The 27,274-nt window shown below is 41.8% G+C and overlaps 1 protein-coding gene across 4 annotated transcripts in view; it reads right to left on the reverse strand.

The window, feature by feature from the left end:
• Nucleotides 1-5,230: 5,230 nt before the first annotated feature.
• Nucleotides 5,231-27,274, reverse strand: part of TAB2 (TGF-beta activated kinase 1 (MAP3K7) binding protein 2) — a 57,571-nt gene continuing 35,527 nt past the window's right edge. For 3 of the 4 annotated variants that reach the window (XM_077350261.1, XM_077350270.1, XM_077350277.1), the window contains 6 exons: nt 25,832-26,021; nt 22,174-23,674; nt 11,412-11,572; nt 10,360-10,453; nt 9,136-9,216; nt 5,231-7,228 (listed from right to left, as the gene is read on the reverse strand). In XM_077350261.1, the coding sequence (XP_077206376.1) occupies nt 7,080-7,228; nt 9,136-9,216; nt 10,360-10,453; nt 11,412-11,572; nt 22,174-23,674; nt 25,832-25,933 (2,088 nt within the window). In that variant the 5' untranslated portion in view covers nt 25,934-26,021 and the 3' untranslated portion in view covers nt 5,231-7,079. The remainder of the gene's footprint in view (nt 7,229-9,135; nt 9,217-10,359; nt 10,454-11,411; nt 11,573-22,173; nt 23,675-25,831; nt 26,022-27,274) is intronic. The other variant, XM_077350285.1, reaches the window with a different exon arrangement.

Here is a 27,274-nt window from a genome sequence, read left to right on the forward strand (position 1 = left end):
GAACAGAGAGTATACCTGGGGATAGACAGTTCATGCCGCTGGAGATCTATGTTGTACCTGAATACACAGAAGCCAGTTTTGGAGGTCTCTTATGTCTAGCCTGTCATTGTGAACCATGGAGGTGGTGAAGACCATTATATCTAGAAATGTTTGAAATTTTTTTGTTCCAGAACCAATAGGCTGAAATTAAATCAAAATAATTTGCCCCTGAACATTAGGAAGAATTTCCCAACAGTTGGAGCAGTTCCTCAGTGGATCAGGCTTCCTCAGCAGGTGGTGGGCTGTCCTTCTTTGGAGGTTTCTAAAGCAGAGTCTAGATAGCCATTTGACGTGCTGCTGACTGTGTGATCATGAGGAGGGGCCAGTGCTCTGCTCTTGCAGCCCTTTCTTATGTGCCTGGGGGCAAAGTAGATCACTACTGTGGGGTCAGAAAGGAGTTTTCATCCAGGCCAGATTGGCCAGGGATTTCGGAGGGTTATTTTGCTTTCACTGGGGAGAGGATTGGACTAGATGACCTTTGGGGTCCCTTCAAGCTCTCTTTTCTAACATTTCATTCAGGTTCCTTAAATCCAAAATCATTCTGCCTTCTTTCTTTTTAATGAGCAAGTACCTTGACTAAAATCCCCAACTGCAGTCTGTGGTGAGTGCCTGATGGCCCCTTTGTGTGAGAGAGCTGACCTCATGAATACATGAAGTTGTCTTAAACTTAATCAGGTCCTTTGTCCATCAAGGTCAGTACTGTCTACTCAGACTGACAGCAGCTCTCCAGAGTCTCAGGCAGAGGACTTTCCCATCCCCTACTGCCTGGCCCCCTTAACTGGAGATGCCAGGAGTGGCAGGCAAAGCAGAGGCTCTTCCACTGAGCCACAGCCCCTCTCTCATCCCTCAATAGAGAAGGTGACCCAGGAGGAAACACTGCAGGCAGTTTAAAGCCAGGAGTGGAAACTAATTCTACCCTCTACCCACTACGGACAAGACTCTACTGTCCTTGTGATGGAAGATCAACTGTGTAAAAGTAACTTAACCTAACAGCAAAACAGGGTGTGTAGCTAGTCAATGGAAGGACTTCCTTCTGCTGAGTTGCTCCTAAGTGGGGCTAGGTTGCTATTTCCCCTGCTGCTGCTTCCTGCTTTGATACTGTTGGGGTAGGAGGGGCAAGAGGACTGCTGTTGCAGATGGGTTGGCTGGTAGTGATAGGGTCTGGAATACTGGTATGAGTGCTGAGTACTATCAGCCCTACCTATTGTGCATTCGTTCTAAGATGCTGTTTGTGCCCTGAATGGCTCTTTGCCTTCAAAGGGCCTATCTTCTACCTTGGGACTGGTTGGTATAATTGGGGAGGGCTGATGATCAGAGCTATGAATGCCTACGAAGTACTATGGATCTGGCACAGCAATCACATGTATGGCAGGAGGTGTTTCGTTGCTGTTGGCTGAGTTTCACACCTTCCGCATAGATGATCTTGGCCAAATAATTTTCATTGTCAGGGAGGAGGTTAATGTATTGTGCCATCTGCTCCAAGAGGAACATCTTGTACCTCCCCATTATAAGCATAAAGTTAGGGACCCTGAGATCCATTAGTAGACCTTGCTCCCCCGTCTAAGATGTCCCTTATTATTCAGGGATGAGGCATGAGAGTCCACCCCCTACTTGGAGGGAAGTTCCTTTGCCATCTGAGCTGGCCAGGGGATACTGAAATAAAAATCTGCATCCCTCTTCCTTTAGCCTATGTAAGTTTTCTTGTATTTTTTGCAGAGGTGGGAATTGAGACTTGCTTTGACCAGATTCCATTAGCAATATCAATGAGCCCTGGAGCAATGGGAAAACCACAGGGCCTCTATTGTCATTATATAAAACTTTCAGGATTGGATCCATTGACCCTGAGTCCAAGGACACAATGTCCATCTTAAAGGATTTAGCTATTCTTATGAGCTGCTCAGACTGCATTCTGAGATCCTTCAGGAGATATGACCCATGGTCTTATCCGGGGATGGAACCAATGAAGTGTGGGACTCAAGGTCAGATCTATGGTTGATGCTCTTGTTGAAGTTAAGAGTTGTATGGTTCCAAAGGAGACCGGATGAGGCTAGCCCATTGATATGGACAGAACCATACGTTTATTGGGACAAAAGGCTTTGGAGGACATCTCCCATTGCTGCAGCTGTGGCCAGGAAATTTGCTGGGCCTATGGTATCCACTGAGGTAAGAACAGGGGGTGGGGTTAAGGGAACCAAGGGGCCTGCAAGGGGCCACACTGATAAGGCTGGAATGATGCTAGATCCAGATGATGGAGCTTTTGACCTAGGTGGAACCAAGGCCTGTGGTCAAAGACTTTGCCACCAGAAGAAGCTGGTGACTCTGGGGCCTGCAATGATGGTGAGGACATATTAGGACAGGGTCCTTGGAGTTAGGGATGAGCACTGAGAGAAGGTCAACACTTGGCGCCAAGGAGAAGTATGCTTTTCCATCATCTTGGATTTCTTCAAAGCAGTTGCAATGTAACTTTCAGAGCCAACATTGCTCTTGGACCCCGTTGTCAGTCAGATCCTAGGTGGCTGCATCTTTTCTGGCTGAATTGGGAGGACACCAGTACTTTCACCCAGAGGGTTGCCTTCAAGTTGGCTATCTTTTTGTGTCTGGCTTCAGGCATGAAGTGATAACAGATCTCACAAGCCGCAGACCTGTGTGACTCCCTGGGCAAAACAGATGGGATATATTCTCATCAGGCTACCATTTTTGTCCCCCAGTCTACACTTTTTGAAAACAAGTGTCTTCCCCTTAAGAACTTCAAAGATGATTGAAGAAATTTGAAGAAAAACTCATATTGAATGCTGATGAAAGAACCCCTCCTCATGGAGGCAAAGAGAAAACTGTGGGAGAAGTACCCTCTCCTATCATGTGCCAATTTGGGCAGGAAATGCCTGTTCCAGATAGGAGGGGAAGAAGTGCTCCATCACCTTGGATATATCTAGAAAGCTGAAGAACTCCTCTCTGGGGTTGGCCTCTACACGCACAATTCCAAACGGGACTGCACAGAAGCTAAGATGATGAACCAAATATACATATAAATATTTACATGGACATTCATTATGCATATATATCTACTTACTGTTTTCTTTAGTACAATAACATCAGAGTCCAGTAGCACCTTTAAGACCAACAAAGTTTTAATCAAGGCGTGAGCTTTCGAGTGCAAGCACTCTTTATCAGACTATGGTCTTCTTACATGACAGGGAATATATAGCAAAAATCAGTTCTGTTATATCTGTGTCACAACCAGATACAGCCAATGATAATCCTTTGTCAAAACAGCCAATGAATCCCCTAGAATTCAAAGTGTTGCTGGTAGAGAGATCAAAGGCTATTGTAGTCCATGGACATCTGGAGGGCCGCAGTTTGACCACCCCTGGTCTATACAATAGCAGCACAGCAGAAAGCTAAAATAGCATTGGCCAAAGTCAGCTTTCCACAGAGCTACTAGCAATGCTGTCACCTTCCACTAATCACTTCATTGGCACCAATGCTCACATTAGCTGACCTGGGAATACACTAATATCCTCTTCCTCATGGAAGCATTCTGTGAGGCAAAGTCCAAAACCTCTCCCCAGTTTAAGGAGGGATCAGGAAGACAGTAATTAATGCCTGCAGTCTCCAATGTAGCAGTTCCCATAGATAAGTGCTCAATTACCTTGGCAACACAAACGTATAAATCCTCCAGTCACAGAGAAAGAAGCAATAGATCCATAAGCAATAAAGTAGGAAGCATCTAAAAGAAACTAGATTTCTCAGGAATGCCGCTGGAGGAACAATGCCTATCTGAGCAAAACTCTTTGTAAGGCAAACAGAAGGGAGATAATATATCAAGGAAGAATGGAGGCTGGAACAGCAAGCACACAGCTGACAAGTATAGATTCAGGTGTGTAGCTGTGTTGGTCTGAAGCATCAGAACAAAGTTAGAATCCAGTGGCTACTGAGCTCAAACTTTGTCCAAGTTCCCTTCACTGCAGCGAGCCATATCTACCTGCTGTTCTCTGCAGCGGAGTCAGTAGCTTCTAGTTATTACCAGAGAGCCAGCTTAGTGTAATGGTTAAGAGCAGAAGCCTCTAATCCAGAGAGCCAGGTTTGATTCCCTGCTCCTCCACATGCAGCCAGCTGGGTGACCCTGGGCTAGTCATAGTTCTCTTAGAGCTGTTCTCACCAAACAATTCTGTCAGAGCTTTCTCAGCCCCACCTTCCTCACAGGGTGTCCGTGGTGGGGAGAGGAAAGGAAGGCAGTTGTAAGCTGTTTTGAGACTCCTTCAGGTAGAAGAAGAGTTGGTTCTTATGTGCTACTTTTCTCTACCCGAAGGAGTCTCAAAGCAGCTTACAGTTGCCTTCCCCTTCCTCTCCTCACAACAGACACCTTGTGAGGGAGGTGAGGCTGAAAGAGCCCTGATATCACTGCTCAGTTAGAACAGTTTTATCAGTGCCGTGGCGAGCCCAAGGTCACCCAGCTGGCTGCATGTGGGGGAGTTCAGAATCAAACCCGGCATTGCAGATTAGAAGTCCACACTCCTAACCACTACACCAAGCTGGCTCTCAGGTCTTAGAAAGCAGCGTATAAAAACCAACTCTTCTTCAAACTTCATTTCCAGCTTTCCCTCTACTTCATGTGGCCCAGCTGAATAGGTATCTCAGCAGTATTACTCAGTGAACTCTTGCAAGTCATCTCCCCTACAGTTATATGCACACTGATTCCTAACATGACTGCATAGACAAGAAAAGGTTATTTTCATTGTCAGCATAAGAAGAAATGTCTCACTCCTATGAACACACTGAAACTCATCTAGCTACTATACTCTAGCCATAGCGAACTGTATCGCTAGCTACTTTAAAGCAAATGTGATTCCTGGTTCAAAAAATTAAACTGCCAAAACTATTGTGTTCAGGCTTTACCTCCAAAATATGATTACTCTTCAAACTAAAATGAGTGGAACCTGCAAGCTGAAACCAATCCCATTTCAGAATGAATGGCACTTTTAACTAATGATGTAGAGAAACTGGGGACGTGAGGGCTCATCACATGCCCTATGCTGCTTCTGAGTACACTATGCTATCCCTAAAAGAGTTTATTGCTTTCACACTATCAGAAATGCAAAACGACAAGGTCAGCTAGTATACGTTCAACTGTGATTTGAGCCACTGTATATAGCTGTGTGACAAAGTTGAAAAACACACACCACAAACCAAAGTATTACAATATATTTTTTTAATTTTTATAAATAACTTATCTGTTACAAAGACAGATTACCCAGCTAAATCACAAAACCATCAACTCAAGATATCCAAATTAGGTTTTATTAATACAACAGGTAAAAATTGATTTGTCAATCTTCACATAGAACTGCAGATGAAGCTGAAAAGGCCTCTTTTTAAAAAACAAAATGCACTGAATGCATTATGCTTTGGATCTACTAATTATTGAGGATTCACGTTTATTCCCCACATTAAAAAACACACAAAGCCTTTAAAACGAAGGCCTTTGCATATTCACTTGGATCACTTGTAGAATTCCTATTAAGATGTCCACTGGCGACTATTTACAGTGGGTGACAGTCTACTTTGTCTCTTGCTACATTTAAGTGTTCCCTCCTGCCTCATTCTAAAATACACGACATCATTTTTGTAGTAGGCAAGAGAGCATATAAAAATATAAAACTATGTCCTTTATTTCAGCTGTGTGTGTTCCTGATCACCTGAATGCTTTCCTTCAAAGAACAAAGGATTGTGAAAACAAAGAGATGCTTGGTATTGCTTCAGTGTTCAAGTCTGCTTGATTTTTCTGTCTTAATCTGTATTTCAGATTGTTTTAATTATTGCTATTCTCCAGAAAGTCAGGTTAGGAAGCTGGCTGCCCAGATATTCGCAGCATCAATATTTTATTTTAATGCTGCCACTTTGTATACTGCATGTACTTCCTCCCAAAAACCCTCATGAAGAGTCTGCAAGATGAAGCCAAGCTTATTCAGCTGCTGCTCTTGGGTGGGTTGAGCAAAGTTTGACTTTGATTCCCTTGTGCCAGACAAAACCTGACATTATGTCACCCACCGTAAAACAGTGTACAGAGTGAACTATATGCACAAACTCTTCAACTTTCCCTGCATTTTCACCATGCTGCATCTGCAGGTCTTCACAGATCATCAGCAATTACACGAGAGCAACATACAGACCAGGAGGCAATGAAAAGATTGTTTAGGCATCATTTATCATGAATGCTCTTAATTTTAAGGCACTGCTTCTCTCAGATCAAAAGCTTCAACAAAAAAAGGGTCATGATCACTTGTAATCATTTAAAGGGAAAAAGAAAGTTAACAAAGACTATTACGCTATACATTGAGAAGTACAAGAAATAATAAAAGGCGAAGAAAAGGAAGTAATTTAAAGCAGGCTCTAGAGCTATGTACAGTAGGAAAAGCTTTGGGGGTATTTCACTGGGTGCACTGTACAGACAACGCATGCAGTTTTAATCCTCAGACACGATTGTAATGATTGGAGTCTTCACAGAGCAGAGCCATTTTCTGAGAAGACAAGGCGAAGAGTACCACTGACTTGTGGAATTCTTCCACAATCCATAGGCCCTATGCGGCAGCAAACAGTTTAACACACTTTCAACATGTACATTTCCATTTCCTCGGTGAATGTAGTGTTACACTGAAAGCTTTACAAACAACAAAAAGGCTATTCATCTAATTCCCTTCCCCTGTCAAAATTCAGTAGTGACGTGCGGAGAAAGGTGGTTGGGGAACACCCGAGCATTGAACATGGTGAGTTTCTCTTACTGGGGTTTTGGTAATACTGTACATGATTCAGGCAGCTGGCAACCAAGTCTTTCCGGAGATTACCTTCCAGCTGATGAATTTCAGCTGCCTGCAGCACAACACTGAGGTATTAATCTCTGTAGCATGACATTTAACATTAGTAATAAACCATCTTCTCACACGCTCAATTTTACAGAACCCTATGCATAAATGATTATTTATCCCAAGGAAATGACACAATAGTCAAAGGTTGGATTTACAGAAGACGTGAGCCTCTCTGGCTCAGAAATGCCTGGGCATTTCACACTGTTCACAACGGTTTAAGGCTGGGTGATTTAAAAAAGTACAAGCAGTACAATTCCACTGAGCTCCCTCATCTTCCTCGGTGTCAGGTATAGCCTTTGGTGTTTTGACAATGGACCTTTGATCTGCTGAAGTGAAAGAGAAGAAACTGTTATTAAATGAGAACTGCAGAAAAAGCAGACATCCTGTGAAGCTTTTATTATTATTTATTATGTAGATTTTGTTTATGCCATCTCTCTAGGAAGAGTAGCAAAAATGGATTACATTTGCTGGAACTGCTTGATTACATTCCTTTCCCCCACTGCTCTGCATTTAAAGTAGATACATTTATTTATTTATTTATTTATTTTTATTTATTTTTATTTATATTTTGATTTATCCCCACAACTCCCAAAACCAGTCTGGATAATTGGGGTTTACTGTGAAAGAATAAAATACAATATGACATAATAAAAACACAATATGTCCCCTCAACAATAACAATAACCAAGATGGCAGGGAAACAATAATAGAATTTTTCAGTTCAGGGAAATAATAATAGAGTTGGAAGGTACCTCCAGGGTAATCTAGTTCAACTTCCTGCAGAATGGCAACTATCTGCCCACCCACAGTGACCCCAATTCCATGGCCAAAAGATGCCCCTCCCCCCAAAAAAAACCCAGAATCCCTGGTCAGTTTGGTTTGGAGGAACTTTGCCTTCTGAACCCAATGAGATGACTGGCATTTCCCTGGGCATGCAAGAAAGAGCTGCAAGAGCCATGTATGGACACAATCCCTTCTGCCCAGTCACTTACAACCTGCTTAAATTCACAGAATCAACATTTCTGTGAAGTGGCTATCTAGCCTCTGCTTAAAACTTCCAAGGAAGGATAACCCATCACTTCCCAAGGAATCCTGTTCCACTGAGGAACCGCTCTGACAGGAACTTCTTCCAGATGTTTAGCTGATAATTCTTTTGAATTAATTGCATCACATGTGTTCTGGTCCTACCCACTGGGGCAATAGAAAACAACCCTGTTCCTTCCTCTATCTGACAGCCTTTCAAGCACTTTAAGATGGTTATCATATCAACTCTTAGTTGTCTTCTTTCCAGGCTAAACAGACCAAGCTCTCTCAACCTTTCCTCTTATGTCTTGGTCTCCAAACCCCTCACCATTTTTGTTGCCCCCCTCGGGATGCACTCCAGTTTATCTACATCCTTCTTCAATTGTGGTGCCCAAAATTGAACACAGTATTCTAAGTGAGGTCTAACCAGAGCAAAGACCCCTAGATCCTTTTCATACATACAACAGCCAAGATGGGTATCCCCCATCCTATAATCATGGATTTGATTTTTCCTACATTAATGCAGAACTTTACATTTATCACTGTTGAAATTCCTTTTAGCCCAGTTTTCCAGCCTGTCAAGGTCATCCTATATCATGATTCTGTCTTCTGCTGCGTTTGCTACCCCTCCCAGTTTAGTGTCATCTGCAAATTTAAGCAGCACCCCCTCTATTCCTGTATCCAAATAATTTATATATATGTTGAACAACACAGGGCCCAGGACAGATCCCTAAGGCCCTCCACTCATCACTCCTCTCCAAGATGATGACGAACTATTAACAAGCACTCTTTGGATGTGATCTATCAAGCACTTATTGATCCACCTAGGATCCATACCACATTTTACTAACAGGTCAACAAGAATATAATGTGGAACCTTATCAAAATCTTTACTGAAATTGAGATAAAGTATATCCACAGCATTCCCCTGATCTCCTTCAGGAACTTCAATTGTAAAAAGTCTATGAACTCTTCTTTTTGTTTCAGACTGAACAATTCTTCAGTTAACAATCTCCCTATTCTATAAATGAGAACTACTATGATTCATCAAGTGGAAACGATGCAACACACACATATGGGAGAGTATGTATATATATCACAATCAAGTATATATATTGCAGTTTTGTTACATATATCCTAACTGACTACAGCTCACATGTGATACTGGAAAAAAATGGCAATATGTGTTAACTATCTGTATATATCATACCTTTGGGCTTTGGTGGCACAGGACCTAGAAATCCAATATTGTCATAAAAATTATGAATGGCACTGGGATTAAAATGTGGTCCTGGAGAGAAGAAAAAGAAAGAAATTTATTGTATTAATTAAATAAAAAGTTTGTACAAAAGGGGAGATACAATGGAAGCACTGGGAAATACATATTACAATGCTAGTGGCCAGATGTCCACAAAAACAACTCTTGTAATTTGTATGACAGAAAAAGGGACAATAAAGAGACCAGAGGTTTACCTAGTGAAAATTAACCATTTTGTACAGCCATTTCATGAACTCAGCTCCAAAATAATATTTTCTATTATAAAATACAAGGAGGAAAAGTATTAAATAGAAAGAGAAATATGTCAGGTGGCAACAACCTTTAGGCTTGACACTAAATTTCAGTTGGGATGTCAGGATAAAGCATTTTTTGCATCACCTAATCTTAATACAGATAAAAGTTGAATCAACTGAAAGATATCTGTGTTCTTGTAAAGTAGTGTAGTGTAGTTTTTAAGAAAAACATAGAAAGCTCAGAAGCACCACAAGAGATACAGAATACAGGCACAGCAGGTAAAAGCCTTAGAATAAACACCTATGTAATTTAAATAGGAAACATATGCTTTTTATTTTTTTCCAAAATAAGTTTTATCTAGTGAGAGGTGAGAAACACTCTCAAGATTTTCTGTATGTAGCATCATCACTGTGTTTCCACCAAAAAGCTTCACAATAGGCCATGCTGTTTGATTATATGTAACTTTTAATTGGGGTTTTTATGGGGATTTTATTGTGTTTTAACTATTTATGTTGTAAACCGCCCTGAGACCTATTGGGAGAAGGGCGGTCTAAAAATTAAATAATCATCATCATCATCATCATCATAAAATGTATTCCCTCCACAGTGCACTAGAGCTGATGAAATGGAACTAGTGTTTTTGGTTAATATTGTAATTTGATTTCTTTCTTACTTGCAGAAACACAGACCTGACTGTTCATGAACAAAGAACTTTCAGCCAACAGGAAAACTTTAAACTCCTCAAAACAGAGAGAAAGTTTTGGGCATTTCTGTTTTCATTTTATTAAGAATTTTCATAACAAAATAAAATAATTAGCCATCAAAGAATGTGTTCATTACTTCTGTAAGTGCACTGAAGATCTCCAGCCCTCCAAGGTGATCTGATGAAAGGGCAGAGATAATTATTTATACTGACAGTACCTCTTGCTTGGAAAAGATCAATCTCTTTGGTTAGGCAATCTATGTCTATTTGAAGCTGTCTGTTACAACTTCTTAACTGTTGCATTTCTTCAAGCTGAAAAACAGAACAATGAGATTACAATTTCACGTGTTGGGTACAAACTTATTTTTAGGATAAAAATGGTGACAGTTATGATAATTATGTTTCTAATGCTTTCAGGTCACTGCTAAGCTTGTTTACTTAAGAATTCTGAATGTTTGTTTTCAAATCCCACTTTTTATACCTGGCCAAGAAGAAGATATAACGTTTCCTTCTTCCTCAGTCACTTGTCAGACCTTGAAATACCTAGGTCCAACAATTGCATGAGTCCAGCAAGTTCATAGAAGCAATTTTTACCGGATTCTCTTGTCCCCTTGCACTCCAAATGAGGTTCAGGCGACCCTTCAGGACAGTACTAGTGCAAGGAAGGCTGCAGTAAGAAAGGGCACTTGGAAGAAATTGCCCTCCTTCATTCTTGTGAAGGTGGAAAGTGAGTTTGTGAAATTTGCTCCAACATGAACTAAAGAAAAGGGCAGTGCTTTTTTTTTTTACGATGCTCTCTTTTTATGGCAGCTCCCCCAATGCTACATGACACGTTATACTGGAGGGTCCCTTGACCCACAGTAGTGACTTTTCAGGCAATGATGGAGCTTTTGGGGGAAGGAAGTCAGTAAGAACCGTTTAATAAACTTACTCCATTCACAAAACGTTGGAGTCAACACAAACTCGTTCCAAAGTGTTATTTGCTTTCAAAATAGAGAATCCTAGGTGCCATACTTAGAAACAGACAAAGAAAGACCAAAACTTATGGCAGTGCCAGGGATGGCTCTTGTCTTTGATAACTTCAATACAGAGTCTACAAGAATGAATACACATTTAAGCATGGCAAGCACCCATTTAATTTGTGGGAAGCAAAGCGTATTATACTTTCCTTCAGATTCTAAGAATTGAATTCTAACATTGAAATAAAACCCAAATATTTTGTCTTTAGACTTATGATGAGTTTTTACACCCTCCAGAGTTTAGGACTTACTGAAGGAATTTGGGAAGCAGAATTTGATCTTTTCAGGCGCCTTCGTGTTAGATTATTCTCCATTTCATTTACTTCTGTTTTTAGTTTATCCAGCTTTTTCTTTTGGATCTCAAGTTCTCGTTGAAGTCGTTCCATCCTAGCCTTCTGGTGTACTAGTAAAGCTGAAGAACATTAAGATACCACTTTAGCAACATCTGATATAGTACAGTGCCCCCCTGGGACAAACAATTCCATTAGAAGATGTGTCAATTGGTCCAATATGACAATTTGACCCACAAAGAGATTAAGTATCTCTCATAGTTGCTTGGAAACACATTTATGATAACTTATGACAACTATATCCACATTATAAATTGTGAAGACAAGAGTTTGATAAAAGCTGAACAAAACCCTGCTATAGCCCAAAATTTAAGTGCCAGGAGAAATTTAGCACATTGACTACTTTAATTTACCTCCTGAGTCACTGTCTTTACTCATCTCCTGTACTATTTTGCCTCTTCCTGATCAAGCAGCACACAGATTATCTAATGCCAAGTTTCTGACTGAGATTTGCTTCCCTACATCTCCTGTTCTCTGCATCATTTTCTCAGTACTCTGCATCTTCTACCCACAACCACTCTTGCCCCTAAGCCATCTGCATTGCTTCATCTTTCAAGATGGCTTCTGAAATTCCAATAGAGAAACAATTTTCAGTATTATATATCTTTCCTGTTCAGTAGTCATGATGTTTGTGACACTTAAGGGAAGGTGGGAGACTTGCAAGCTTTTAGCTTAACCTAGATAGAAAGTTTTCCTTGTGTCATTTTTGTGGTAAAATGGTTACTAAGTTATGAAACAATTCTTGAACTCATCTTAGATTGTCTTTGATGTAAAACAAAAACACACTGTTTAAAGAACTAATTTTGGCTTCAACCAAAAACACAACTTTATAATGAACTACATGTAACTCCAAGGACAATATACATTTATGTGCTAGCCCCCAAATGCTTGACAGAAAGGCTTCTGAATTTATGCTTTTAGCAAACACCTTCAAACCAGCACCCCATATCTAGGCAGCTTAAACTGCAACTTCTAAAAAGTTGCCCTGAGCCTCAGGGGAGGGCGGTATATAAATATAATAAAATAAATAAATAAAAATGCAAAAGGATGACAAAGAGAACACTAATTTTAAAACTCCAAAATTATTTTTTCAGTTCACTGGCTTTTGTTTTCTTAAACTAGATCAAACAAGGTGTTTTACTGAATGCCTGCAGTCTCAAAATGGATAATATAATTATAACTGGAATGCACCAGCACTTTTAAGCTTGGACATAAACATTTATGTTGAACATTCAATTATATGTATGCAACTTGGTTACTATATGTAACTACTATACAAATAACTGTAGTGTTTGGTATATTTTCCAGTGATGCCATAGCAGTGAACTAGTTGACTAGTAGCGATTACCATTGCTTCATATGACATGATTTAGTGTGGTCTAGCAAGTAAACTCAGGCAAAATTATCAAACTGTAACTTGTACTAAAAAGCCAAAGATCTGAAGGTTGCTATATACACAATACAGACTACTGCATAAACAAGAAAGCACAAGAGTACAGTTAGATCTGTGAATTCTTAGTGGCACACGACAGCATCCGTCCTCAACAAGAGAATCATTCAAATTCTTGATAAAATTTCTCCCCCTCAACTTTAATTTCAAGGTTTTACTCTTACAGGAGTAAGAAAGCATTCTGTTCTAAAAGACCTAAAAGATATCTGTCGGAAAAGATTTCAAAGTCCATTTAATGATTATTGATACAATGCTATATTGTTCTCAACCCTAGGTTACAGTCATCTGCATTCTTATTAATCCAAGACTCAGCAGCTGGAATAGCTGCTTGCCAGCCACTCCCCCATCCTTGCCAGTGGAATGCAGCTGGTCTGGAAATAGGTTTAAAATAACTGGAACTCTGCTATATGGATTTGGGTGTTATGTACATGAGCACATTTTCATGGCAGCAGAATCTGAAATCCCATAATCTGGGCACACTCCAGAAAAATTATATAAATATTTAGCTTCCCAACAGCAGATTACAAACATCACATTGAAAAATTGTATCATGTCCTTTAGAGTAGCGGTCCGCAACCTTTTTTGAGTTGCAGACCGGTGGTGGGGATGGTGATCCGGGCCCCATGCATGCGCCGGTGGGGCTGCAAACGCACACACGCGGCAGTTTCACGCACGTGCGGACCTGCTGCGCATGCGCGTTTGCGCTCCTGGTGGGGCCGCAAACACGCACGTGCTGCAGGTCCATGCATGCATGCATGCGTGAAATTGCTGTGCACGCGCATTTGCGGGCCTGCACATGCACTTTTGCACCGCTGGCGTGCCGACGGCCGCGCTTCCCTCTCCTCCCCTTCCACAGAAAGAAACTTGCCAGGCCACAAGCTAATCGGCCGCTTTGCTCACGGACTGGGGAGTTTCTTGCTGCAGGGGGGGGGGGGGGCGGGCAGAGGGAGCCTGGTGGTTGGGGACCACTGCTTTAGAGCTGTAGTTTCCATGCTATGTTTAAAGAGGTTTTAGACTCCTTAATGAAAGCCCCCCTAATGAGATGACTGATAATTGCAGAAACGTTTCCTTGCCAGTTATTACTAATCCTCACTTGCAATATGCATTTAGATCTACCTGAGCCAATAATATGACGGAAAAAACCCTAATCAGTATTTTGGGGTATATTTTGGCTTCCCAGGGGAAAAAAATAATCCTGGATATATTCATAAATTACCAGTACATTAAAAAACAGTGGATAGACAGGAGCTGATCGCTCTCCATCTCTCAGCTGTTTATTGCGTTTCTACTGTTATACTAAATCGGGTGGGACTCAAACTGATTGAATATTGGCTGGCATATAATTGTTTTAAATGTTCTCAATTTCCTGGACCAAATGAGTGTCCTTGATTGCAGTCTATGCTCTTTTAATTTTTTTATATCAGTTTACTCTCTGATAATTGAATCACATACTGAAAGTGATCATATACCTCTCCAACTCTCATTCCAAGGTCATCATACCATACCAGAACTCCAGAAGCCCTTCCACTGTGGCCCCCCAAGCAACAAGAATAAGACCGTCACTACCTCAGTCATAAGAACAAAAAAGGTGCCATATTGGTTCAGGCCAATGGCCCATCCATTCCACTAATCTGTGTTACACAGCAGCCAAAGCTTGAAGGCCATCAAGAACCCTTGCACCGCACAGGGAAGGCCATGTTAATTAAAAGTCCTCAAAATCCCTGTGCCAGAAACCAGCCAATGGGAAAGGGCTTCTAGAGTTCTGGCCCTGCTGGAGGGCTTCCTGATATTCCCTGGGATTTGGCCAGCCCCACCCCCTCCGGGTAGCATCTCTCACAATGTGTGAAAGTCAAATGTAGGTGGGAGTGGGGTGGGTCTAATAGATATATCAACTCTGAAGACACAAAAAGAGGCCTGGTAACACCACTTCCCGTGATATGGGAGTGGCCTGTTGATGTCACACCCAATGGGAGTGTCTCGGTGATATCACTTCTGGAGGCACATGACTTCTGGGGGTGTGGCCAGCTAACATCACTTCCAGGGGGGCCCCTCAAATCCTGAAGAATACTTCAGGGGGTCCTCCGTGGTTGAAAGTTTGAAAAACACTGGTCTAAATATCCCATATGTTACAAAAAACGATCTTATGAATCCTTAAACTGTAACATAAATAAGGCTTGACTGGGGTGGTGGGAGAAGTTGGGACTCATCGCCTACCTGACTGGCTGTCCGTCCAATGAACAGCTATTCTGCCCTGGCCACATTCCTCTTCAACCTCTTCCACATGGAAGTGCCAGCCTGCAGTAAGCCAGGCAGTGAGTGGGAACTAAAAGGGAGGGGGAAGGGCTTGGGACTGCAGGCCTGGGGGGGGGGAGGGAGGTTGGCAGCCCCCACCAGCCCTCCCCCAATCCCAAGCAGATCTTCCAGAAACCCTCAAATGGACCCCCCTCCACACACACACATTGGACAATTTACCAATTCCTCTTCTATATGCTGACAACACCATCTTGCTTTTTAATATCAGAATTGGTTTGAATATATATCCGAACACTTTCTACAAATATTGTCTACTTAACAACCTCTCAGTTATGGAGAACAGCAGGATGCTGTTCCCATTGGCTGCAGAGGAAAAGACACGCAATAATGGGTTTAAACTACAAGTACAACGATATAGACTAGATATCAGGAAAAATATTTTCACAGTCAGAGTAGTTCAGCAGTGGAATAGGCTGCCTAAGGAGGTGGTGAGCTCCCCCTCACTGGCAGTCTTCAAGCAAAGGTTGGATACACACTTTTCTTGGATGCTTCAGGATGCTTAGGGCTGATCCTGCGTTCAGCAGGGGGTTGGACTAGATAGCCTGTATGGCCCCTTCCAACTGATTCTATGATTCTATGATGGTTTTTGCACAGAAATGTATTGGTGGCCATCAAATTGAAAAGGTTAAATGGTTCAAATATTTGGGAATTATCTTCTTCTTTATGCTCTATTAGACCAAGCACAAAGATATGATAATCTCCCAAACTGAATGTTCTACTACCCTCTTAAAAAAAATTCTTTTTCCTTAAACGTAATCAGTTTACTCCAGCAGCCTGCTATGTTTTTGATTCTAAGGTTCTTCCCAAGACTTGTTATAGTATCCCTCTGTGGATCTTGGTCTTCAATAATAGTTTGGAAAGGCTACAAACCACATTTTTCCGGCAGGTCCTGGAACTCCAAACTATGTTTTTTATTTTTCCCTATGTCTTGAAATAGTCCATAACCTTCTAGAAGCCAAGACCTAGCTTTCCACCTTTAAATACTGGTTAAAATTGCATTTCAGGGCTCATTCAGACAGTCTACTGGCTTTTTTACTGAGGGATATAAGTTTAAATTATTCTCTGCCATCCTGACTACAATCAAACAAATTAGCTATCTTTAAACCGCTCGAGGAGCAGTATAAATAATTGGTTAAGGGCTAAGTAGGCGGAGAGTGGTCGGGGCTGATCCAGGTGAGGACCCAATCGGAAGGCGCTTTGCGCCTTCTGATTGGGTCCTCACCAGGTCAGACAAAAGTTCTAGCCAATCGGGTGAGGGCCCAATCAGAAAGCGCTTTGCGCCTTCCAACTGGGCCCTCACCAGGACAGGCCAGAATTCTAGCCAAGCTCAACAGCATGAGTACAGATGGAGGCCTTCCCCTTGGGCCCAGAAGTACACCCGAGGCCTCAAAGAGGCCCCGAGTATGCTTCTAGGCCTGGTGGGAAGACTGTACCGCTGCCGGGGGGGGAGACGGAGGAATGAGGCCTTCCCACCAGACCCAGCAGCATACCCGGGTGTGCTTCTAGGCCCGGCAGGAAGGCCGCACTGAGGCCGGGGGGAGAAGGCCTTTCCCCCGGTCCCAGAAGCACACCCGGGGGGGGGAGGGGGAGAGAGGTCTTCCACCTGGGCCCCAAAGCGGTGTGTTTCTAGGCCTGGCGGGAAGCCCGCTTTGCCACCGGGGGGGAGGGTAGAGGCCTTCCAACCAGGCCCAGAAGCACACCCAGTGGGACGGCCGGTCCACGGCCGGGGGGGAGGAGGCCTTCCCACAAGGCCCAAAAGCACACCCGGGGCCTCAAATTGGCCCCGGGTGTGCTTCTAGGCCCGGCGAAAAGGCCGCACCGCCACTGGGGGGGAGGAGGGGAAGGACACCTTCCCACCGGACCTCCAACCCATCCTCTTTGTCATATGGAAATGCACTACCTTTTCTGCACAACAAACAACTTAATCCCTTCTTCACAAACCACCACTGCACATTCCCCCCTACTATCTCTATACTTTCCTAAGCCTCTCCCATCCTTTCTGCCTAAAAACCTATAATACCCCTGCTACAAATGTACTACCAGGCAAGACACTCTCCCATCCACCCTTTCTAGCGCCCGTTGTATTTACAAGTACAATGGGCTTTAAATCTAGTGACTACATATTATCACTGGATGAGACTTCCATTAGGCATTTAATTAAACAAAGCCTTTTTTTTACCATTCTAAGTATTCTAAAACATCCAATTGTTCTGGTGATTTGCTCTCCTCACACTCTTGGGGTAATGCCGGCTTATTTCTTTAATTTGGTGAATCCGCCCCCTACTGCAGAGCATTTCTGCTCGTGTGGCTCAATACTTTCCCATCAAACATGGTACAATGGAATTTGCTAAAATACCTTTCGAAATCAGATCATGTCTCTGTGAACTGTCACTGACACTATTCAACACATTATACTTGATTACCCTTTCTCTATGGCCCAGTGAAGGAATGCCATGCCCCTTATAACTAAATGAAGATCTCATTTTAAAAGCTTGATTTGTCAATTTCTACTGAGTGATAAGGAAGTCAATGTCTCTTTTCTTATGGCTGATTTTTTTGTATACAGTTCTTAAATTAAAAATTATTAGCACATTATGTTTATATTATCTCAGTTTCCCTCATTCTTAACCTGCTTTTATGTCAATAAAGGTACTGTGTGTGTGATAGTAGCATAAGTTTGTTCACAACAAGCATTTGAAAAATTATTCCCTTAATTTGTTACTTTGTTGTTGTTAGTTGCGAAGTCATGTCCGACCCATCGCGACCCCATGGACAATTGACCCAGGGACAATTTGTTACTTTATATGTGTTAATTTCATTATTGTTCCCTACACAGATTTGCATGGTATATTTAGCAATGAGAATTTAACAGGCAGTTTTTAAGAAGAAGAAGAAGAAGAAGAGTTGGTTCTTATATGCCGCTTTTCCCTACCCGAAGGAGGCTCAAAGCGGCTTACAGTCGCCTTCACATTCCTCTCCCCACAACAGACACCCTGTGGGGTGGGTGAGGCTGAGAGAGCCCTGATATCACTGCTCGGTCAGAACAATTTTATCAGTGCCGTGGCGAGCCCAAGGTCACCCAGCTGGATGCATGTGGGGGAGCGCAGAATCGAACCCGGCATGCCAGATTAGAAGTCCGCACTCCTAACCACTACACCAAACTGGCTCTTAAAAAGGTGTTGCTACTGAACAGAAGATACCCTGAAAGATGTTGGGCTGCATCACTTACTCCACTCAGCCAGTAAGTGTGCAGCTCTTTGCTTGGGGAAAAGCATCCCCTGCGGGATGCAGGCTCTGCACTTAGTGGAGTTGAACAGTACGATTTGTTTAATCCATTAACTACAACTGGCATTTGCCCTTTAAGTTGAGCTCAAGTATTCAGCTAATACAAGGTTTTATATACCCCTTATCTCTTACTCTGGGCTTTCATTCTACTCTTTTGGTACTGCCCTCTGTTTTTAAATTCTATTTTTACAAGCTTCCACTTCTTTTGCATATGATCTAAGTGCTGAATTTTTGCCAGTACGTGAGATCTGGATGCTCAATGCCTTCACTTCCTAATTTCTTCCTGCCCTCTTATTTCAATCCTGTTTTACTGGGTAGGGGAATCATACACAATGATTTTCTAACTCCCTCTAGTGAATTGTCTTAAAGGCAATGTTTGAAGTTTTAAAACCAGTTTTAAAACCAGAATATACTATATTCTTTAAATCGAAAAATATAAGCCATGTGGCACAAAACAATGTGCAACATTCAAGTTCTTTAGAAATGTCCATCACTGCCAGCAACAGTATCTTTTGTTAAATAAAAGCAGAGATTGTTAGGATGCCAGATTCTTTGCCAGACTTTCATTAAAGTCCTTTATATTATCTTCTTCTAACCAACAGAATAATTCCAAAAGTACTGTGTGAAAGAAAGTCTTTGATCATCTGTCTTACATGCCATGTCGCAGAGTTTCTGCATGTCCCTTATATGAGCCCAAGCAGTTAATCCAGGGATTCTCAACCAGGAGTCCATGGACACCTGGAGGTCCATGGGAGCACTGTAGGGGCTTCTGTCTTAATATACCCAGCCACAAGCTAGGGAACCCTGCTCCCCCCTTTCCTAAGTATCAGTGAGTTCTCTCATGGTTTTTGTGCCTGGGAGGAGGCTCAGCCTGCATACCTACTCCTGCCTTAAACCACTTCCTGCCTCCTCCCCCACCCTGACCTTCTCAAGCCTGTCTGTTAATATATGTAGTGATGTCACTCCTGGGGATGTGGCTGGGAGGCATGGCCAGCTGACATTGCTTCCGGGGTTCCTCAAAGCCTGAAAAATTATTTAGGGGCTCCCCCACAATCAAAAGGTTGAAAAAGGCTGGCCTAATCATTTGTAGCCTGAATTTTATATTTTACTTATGGTCAGTGGAATAAACACAGCATTTGGAGGAGGCTGCCTTTTTTTGAACACGTCGTGTACATTAAATAATTGTCAGGGGTCCACAAATGAACCCACTAGATCATCACTAAAGGCAACGGTATCATTTACCTAAGCTAATGGTTTATCCCATAAGCAAGAGTCTTACTCCTTGACTGTTTACAAGTTCAGTGCAATTTTTCAGTTTTAGAAGAAACATGAAGGCTTATTATCCTAGCTTTGCTATATTCTGGAGGTACCTGGAAGCAGCACTTTCACTTATTTCCAGAATTCAACATGTCAACAGAAGTAAGGGATTGTTGCCTGAACACTAAGTACCCCAGTAAATGCTCCATAATCTGGCAATTTACAGACTCTATTTGGGAGAAGAACTGTAGCTCAGTGATAGAGAACATGTTTCTATTTTATAACATTTATATTTTATTAAGAGCCTCTTGTGGTGCAGAGTGGTAAGGCAGCAGACATGCAGTCTGAAAGCTCTGCCCGTGAGGCTGGGAGTTCAATCCTAGCAACGGGCTCAAGGTTGACTCAGCCTTCCATCCTTCCGAGGTCGCTAAAATGAGTATCCAGCTTGCTGGGGGGAAAACGGTAATGACTGGGGAAGGCACTGGCAAACCACCCTGTATTGAGTCTGCCATGAAAACGCTAGAGGGCGTCACCCCAAGGATCAGACATGACCCGGTGCTTGCACAGGGGATACCTTTACCTTTACCTTTATATTTGATTAAACTTACATTTCCTTCCCTTGTGGAATTAAAGGCAGTTCAAACTTTATTACAGTTGTTCAGACCAAGTTATACATAAAAGACCAAAGGAATATGGTCATTTAAAATAATACAATTTAAAACAGATCATAAAATAGAACTTAAAATTATGCTACTTTAGAGCATCAGATTTTTATGGCAGCGGCACAAAACTTAGCCAGCTGAGTTGTCACCTGGGGGGACTCATCACTTAGCAGCCTCTTTGCTCAATCTACATCATGATGTTCTGGCAACTTTTTAAGGAGTGGTTCAAACAAGTTGCTACGAATGTCTTCATAAGCAGGGCAGTGGAACAATATATGCTCTCTTGTATCAATTTGGCCACTCCCACAAAAACATTGTCTCAGTGTAAGTGAAATGTTCTTATAGCGACCCTCTACAACAGCTAAAGGTAAGACAGAGCATCTTGCAAGGGTAAATGCCCTTCTTTGTTTACTTATTACCAGCTGAGACAGATAAGTGGCAGGGGCCAGAACATATCTTGTTTTAACTGGGGCCAAAAAAGTTGGAGCTTTACTCAGGTCCAGTTGATGTCGATTGTCTCATATCTGCTGCTTAACTAATGATGCAGCTTGATCATGAGCTAATTTGGATAATAATGAAATCAAAGGCAATTTTCATGGGGTTTCAGGGAAGTATCCCAACCAGGCATGAATCCAGATTGTTTAGCAGCAGCAACACTGCTGGATCATATGCCCTCCTGCCAAGCCCTTTAATCCTGGGTTCATACAAATAGTTCTTGATTGCTGGTAAAAAAGACCCTTTCTGCTCAAGGCCCTGGAAAGCTGTTGCCAGCCTGCATAGACAATACTGAGCTAGGCAGACTAAAAACCTGTCTTGTATCATAGGAACATTTCTGTTTCCTGATCTGAGAAGATAGATAATGGAGAGTCCAGCAGACACAAAGGTAAAAGGTAAAGGTATCCCCTGTGCGAGCACCGGGTCATGTCTGACCCTTGGGGTGACGCCCTCCAGCGTTTTCATGGCAGACTCAATACGGGGTGGTTTGCCAATGCCTTCCCCAGTCATTACCGTTTACCCCCCAGCTAGCTGGGTACTCATTTTACCGACCTCGGAAGGATGGAAGGCTGAGTCAACCTTGAGCCGGTTGCTGGGATTGAACTCCCAGCCTCACGGGCAGAGCTTTCAGACTGCATGTCTGCTGCCCTACCACTCTGCACCACAAGGGGCTTTAGCAGACACAAAAGGACCCATTAAATCATCTCAGCTATAGCTTTCTTTAAGATAATGTGCAAAGAGAGTGATTCAGAAAAACACAGAAGTGGGATTCCAATGCCAGTGCAGCAAATTATTTGTGCCACACACTATTTACAAAATAATCATTAGATACTCATATACTATGATTAAACACCAATTCTCAGAGGCTTATTTTACTCAATATTAAATATAAGAACTGAACTTGGGGATGAGTTTTATATCTTCTTCTCCTTACTTGTAATCAATAATCTAAAAACCTCTTTTAAAGCAATTTGAAGAGGGAAGATATCACCATCCCACAATTCTGAACAAAATATAATATCTCAAGATCAGTTAACTAAATGCAATGTTTTCAGGTATTCTGCAAGTAATCTGTTACATATGTTCTGCCACAGTGATTCAGTTTAGGTTTCTCCAAGCACCATGTTAACCTGTATGCTTTAAATTCCATTCCCATAAAACAACAAGGCTGGAATCTCTATAATGTAGATAAAAATATTACCTTGCGTATAGGCAGCATCATCGGATCCCATACTCAATTTCCGTGCCTCACTAATCCTATCGACGTGTGCTAAAACAGGGTCAGGAAGGTGTTGGATACCCTCCGTATCTGCAAAGTGATCAGGAAGGTTTAGAAGATTTGTAGGTTCAAAAGTTGGGGACACCACCCCTGGTGAAACTGCAGGGGGTTTATTTGGTGAAACAGTAATTTTAAAAGTATATTTTGTGTTTGGTTGTGTAACCACCACTCGGGGAGAAGTGGCAGTGGCATTACTGCCTGCTGCTCTGCTCTTAGGAGGCTGATGGTGAATAAATGCAGGTCCCATGCTTACTTGACCAGACATATTCCTAGATGTTGCTGTAACTCCTGGATTTGTTGATATGAAGAGTGTGGGCTGATTCCGTACAAGCTGTTCATCTCCTGTAGAGGCATTGGCTGAAATGTAGACCTTCGGCTGACTTCGTGCGATAATTTCATCAGTATTTGGTGGACTGGCAGCTATGTAAACAGTGGGTTGACTTCTGCTTAAAGTCTGGCTGTTTAGGGAAGATGAATTTGAGGATGATCGAGGCCCAGTTGAACGCAGTTTTGATGAATTATTTCTTTGTGGAGGTTCAAGTTTGATTTCAATTTGGTTTTTTCGAGGTCCTGTTGAAATATTTTGAATATTGTATTGACTCTGGGTGGAAGAACACTGAGAGCTACCAGATGAGTGAATTGTAGGTGCTTGTGGAGTAGTAGGAGAACTTATGGGCATATAAACATGGGAGGTCTGATGGCCTTGCTGATTTGGCTGCGTTGACTGCTGTGATGAGGTATGTGGCAGGATGCTGGCTGTAGGAATAGTTGTCCAGGGACTTGTTTGTGAAGGATGGTAGTTCTGCTGAGAATGCATGGGAGTAAACTGAGACGTCCAGCCTGGATTTTGATGAGTCTGGCGAGTTGTACCACTAGGCGGTGTGAAGTAAGGCCTAATATAGATAGAATTACCTTGTGGACTGTTTACTGAAGGTGGAGGTACGCCATGTATGTGCAAAGATGTAGGAGTATTACGTCCAGGTTGAATATTTGGGGCTAAAGTTACCATAATAGGATTGAACCTAGGAGTTTGCTGAGCCAAATTAGATGTTCCTTTGCTGCCCAAGTGAAATCCAAAATGCTGCCCAGGATTAGAAGTGTTAGATATGCCAAAGAATCCCTGCGGAACTTGTACTGGAGCTGTGTGGGGTTCCTGCTGAAATAGTTCATTGTTAGACTGGCTGGTTTGAAGGTGTCCATCACTAATGCTATGAGATAAAGTCCTACTTCCATTCATTCTACTCCCTTCTCTTCCATGGAGAACCACATTTTGTGATTGCAAATCCAAATTAAGGGATGTCATGTGATTTCGCAGACCAGGAATCCCAGAATCATCTGGAAAACCAATGTCTCCTTCACCGTAGAGATACTTTGTGCTCTCCTTAGACAAAACTGCACAACAAGCATCCAAATTATTATTATTCTATAAGAAAGCACAAAAAGCATGTGTTAATAGAAATAGTAAGGCTCTATAGTGTAAGTGATCAAAACAACACCAATCTTCAATTGATAACTAATGATCAACAGCATGGAACTTTTAAGAGACAGAAGCAAAAAGAGGGGACCCCCACAAAGATATACCCAAATTGGGACCCAAATTGCAGATTTTTGTCCATGGCAAACTAAAATGGTTGAGTACTAAAAACTCATTAGATAATATAACTGCTGAAATGATTAACTGATTTGAAAGCAAGATCAGCAGAGGTACAGTACAAGTGGTGGCAGCATTTGATAAACCACAAATATTAACACACAACTAGTTATAAGAGTGTCAGAGGATGAGCAGGAATGGACTTTGTAGGCAGGCAGAATGTGGATACCTGTCATCAAAGATAAATACTCCTGGATCCTTTCAACTGCAATCTGGCAGGCCCCTCAATTGCTGATAGAAACTTTTTGGTGGAGGATGCTCAGCTCAATTGACACTTGAAATTGGGCATGTATTTTCCAAGGCCAATTCTCTTTCCCCCTAACCAATGAAAGGTTTCTAGCAAGATGGAAACTGGTGTTACTATGTTCTTCTCCTGCAATACACTGAACCCCTCCCCTGTAAATATTATTTAGAATTAACTATTATTGCAGTGTTATATCAATGATAATGTTTTCAGAGTTTCTGAAAATTCAGGAGATTTACTTGAAAATAAATTCCATTTTGTTTGTCCAAATAAGCGAGAATAGGATTGTAGCCTTAGACTTCCAAGTTAGTGGACTTGTTGAATATCTTTTTTCTTTTTTTTTTAGAGTCATAACTAGGGAAGAAATGTTGCCTTGACTAAAAGAGGGCAAGCTTGGTTTAAAAACCAAGTCATAAGTTAATATTACAATGGTGCATTTGTGCATAGGGAACACTAAAAATTTAGGAAGTCGTAAATTTTTAACAGCTTTTTTGTTATACTTGCTTATCATTGGCAAAATCCAAGGAATTTAAATTGAATTCATACAAGCAGCCCCTAAGGATGGCTCTGTAGCCTTCCTGCAGCAGGTACTACAATCATATTACAGAGTAGTACAACATATTAGGGGTCCTGTAAGAAATGTGTGTGTCTGAGAATGAGCATGAGAGAGAAACAAACCAGGATCCCCTTACAGCTTGACACCAGAGCTAGATGAGCAAGTTCCCACTCACTCAGTACTGAACTTTGGTTGTCTAGCACTATGATCTGACTGCTAAGATTTGGAGTGAGGTGGTCAGGTTCATCATCGAAAACGGTGATAAAGTCCCCAAAACTTCTATCCCATCCCGGATAGCCTAGGCTAGCACAATCTCATCAGATTTCAGAAGCTAAGCAGGTTAGTATTTGGAAGTAAACACCAAGGAATAACACCAAGGAATAACACCAAGGAATACTAGGGTTGCTCTGCGGAGTAAGGCAATGGCAAATTACCTCTGAATGTCTTTTGCCTTGAAAACCATATGGGGTCAGGAATGCCATGATTGGATTGGATCTGAGCTGTCAGGCAGCTGGAGAGTTTACCCCTTTTCAATTCCACGTGAACTGTGATACTCCATTGTAATAAAAGAACAGACCAATGGCTTCAAAGCAGGGGAAAAAACCTCCCCCTACCCTTATTCATGTTATGGTTAAAGCACTAGATCTCTAGCAAAGGGAGACTGATGTCCCACTCTTTCATTTAAGTGCAGTTGCTATCATGACTTGTAATGCCAAACACACCCAAGTCCCAGTTATGGGTACCAACTCATGGGGCTGCCACACTCACTGCAGAGCCTATCTGGACATTCTGGAAGCTATGGTAAGGATATATATAAATATAAATACAGAACGACGAGATTCCTAGATTGACACCAGATTTTCTTATAAAAAGAACTGTACTGATTGTTTTTAAAATAGAGGGCACAGCAGTTTTAGAAGGTTAGATTCCAAAATTGTAAGTAACATGACAAGAGAAAAGTTGTAACTTCTAAAAGCATGTTTATGCAATAATCATAAATAAATCAGGGTGAGAAATAAGCTGAGGCCAACATCTGTGTGGCAAGTTAGTTTTAAGAGCCTTTGTAAGTATTTTTAAACATCTATAATGGATTACAGTGCCTCCATAAACAGAATAGCATAGCACTAACCTGTAACATGCATCTGGACACAACAACTTCAGGTACCTCAGGAAATTTTTGACGCAGGTCATGTAAAACCTGAAAATCAATTTGCTGGCTTCCTTGGGCCATTCGTAAGTTGCCTGGTCAGGACTTTGTTCAATGGGCAGTTCCACGCCTTAATGTCAGTGAACAATCATCTCTTCTGTGCCAGCATCTTCTGTAAGAAAGAATAAGAAATGTTCATTGTAAAACAAATAAACAAAACTACCACCAAGTTTCTAAGCATAGTTTTGTCAACACAAGGCTTTGGGGTTGAGCGGCAAAATCCATACAGATGATGAACTGTGAAGCAGCCCTGACCCAATCCTCCCATTTCATCCTCACTGCGGTATGATCCAAATGACTGATTCTATGAGCAGCCCTGATTACTATGAATAATTGTAATATCACACAATATGTGGCAGGGCTGTGCTTCATGGCATAAACTAGTAATGATGAGAAGTTGCAGACATGCTACAGACCTTGGATCTCATTTTCACATGAACATGTCCGAATCCGATTACGGTAATTATACTTAAAACATAGGTTAAGGGTTCCTCTACCTTGTTGAACATACTTAGTGGGGTGTCAAAGAATTAGTATTAATACTGATATCCAATATATCACCAAATCCAACTTGCCATGGCATCCAACTCTGACATCATCAGGTGTCTCCCAATATGTCTAAAAGTTTGAGAGGTAGACTCTGGCAAGCCTCTCATACACATGCAGCAAACTCATGTTCCCTCACGATAAATGTTTTAGCTACAGGTATGCTTAGAAGCTATTTTATTGTCCCCAGCAGTTGCTGTATATTTTTCCAGAGTCCTTGGCCTAGGAAGACTGTACAGCTTATCAGGGAATGTAGAATTCTGAGCAGCACAAACTTCAGGCTGTAGCCACTTCATGTTTTGGAAAGGGAGAACTTGATGGAGCAGCTGAAAGAACTTCAGCTTCTCAGTTACATTTTTAATGTACCTGACAATTACATAGTCAGGACTGTGGCCTACCATTTATGACAAACAACAATGAAAACTAATACCAACACAGAAGTCAGGCAGGGACTGAAAATACACTGTTTTCCTCATCAGTAAACTTGACTGTTTAACTCTAAAAATATAAGTGTCAGCTTTTTCCTTTAAGAAAGAATAATGCCTTAGGCTAGACACTCTCAGAGTGTAAACAAATGCCGGGGACGGTTTATCATATGTGGTGGACTTGCTGTAAAGCTAAAAAATGTTGGTCTCAGATTCACATGTATATTCAGAAGATTTTGAAGATTAATGATCAAACAAAACTGGAGATATTTTTACTTGAACTAATGAACAGAAATCCAAAAGAAAAATTAGGGACATTATTTCTATACATGATAATAGTTGCAAAAATATTATGGGCGCAGAACTAGAAAAATGAGAAGATACCTACAATTGA

This window comes from Paroedura picta, chromosome 1, assembly GCF_049243985.1.
Source record: "Paroedura picta isolate Pp20150507F chromosome 1, Ppicta_v3.0, whole genome shotgun sequence".
Lineage (NCBI taxonomy): Eukaryota > Metazoa > Chordata > Lepidosauria > Squamata > Gekkonidae > Paroedura > Paroedura picta.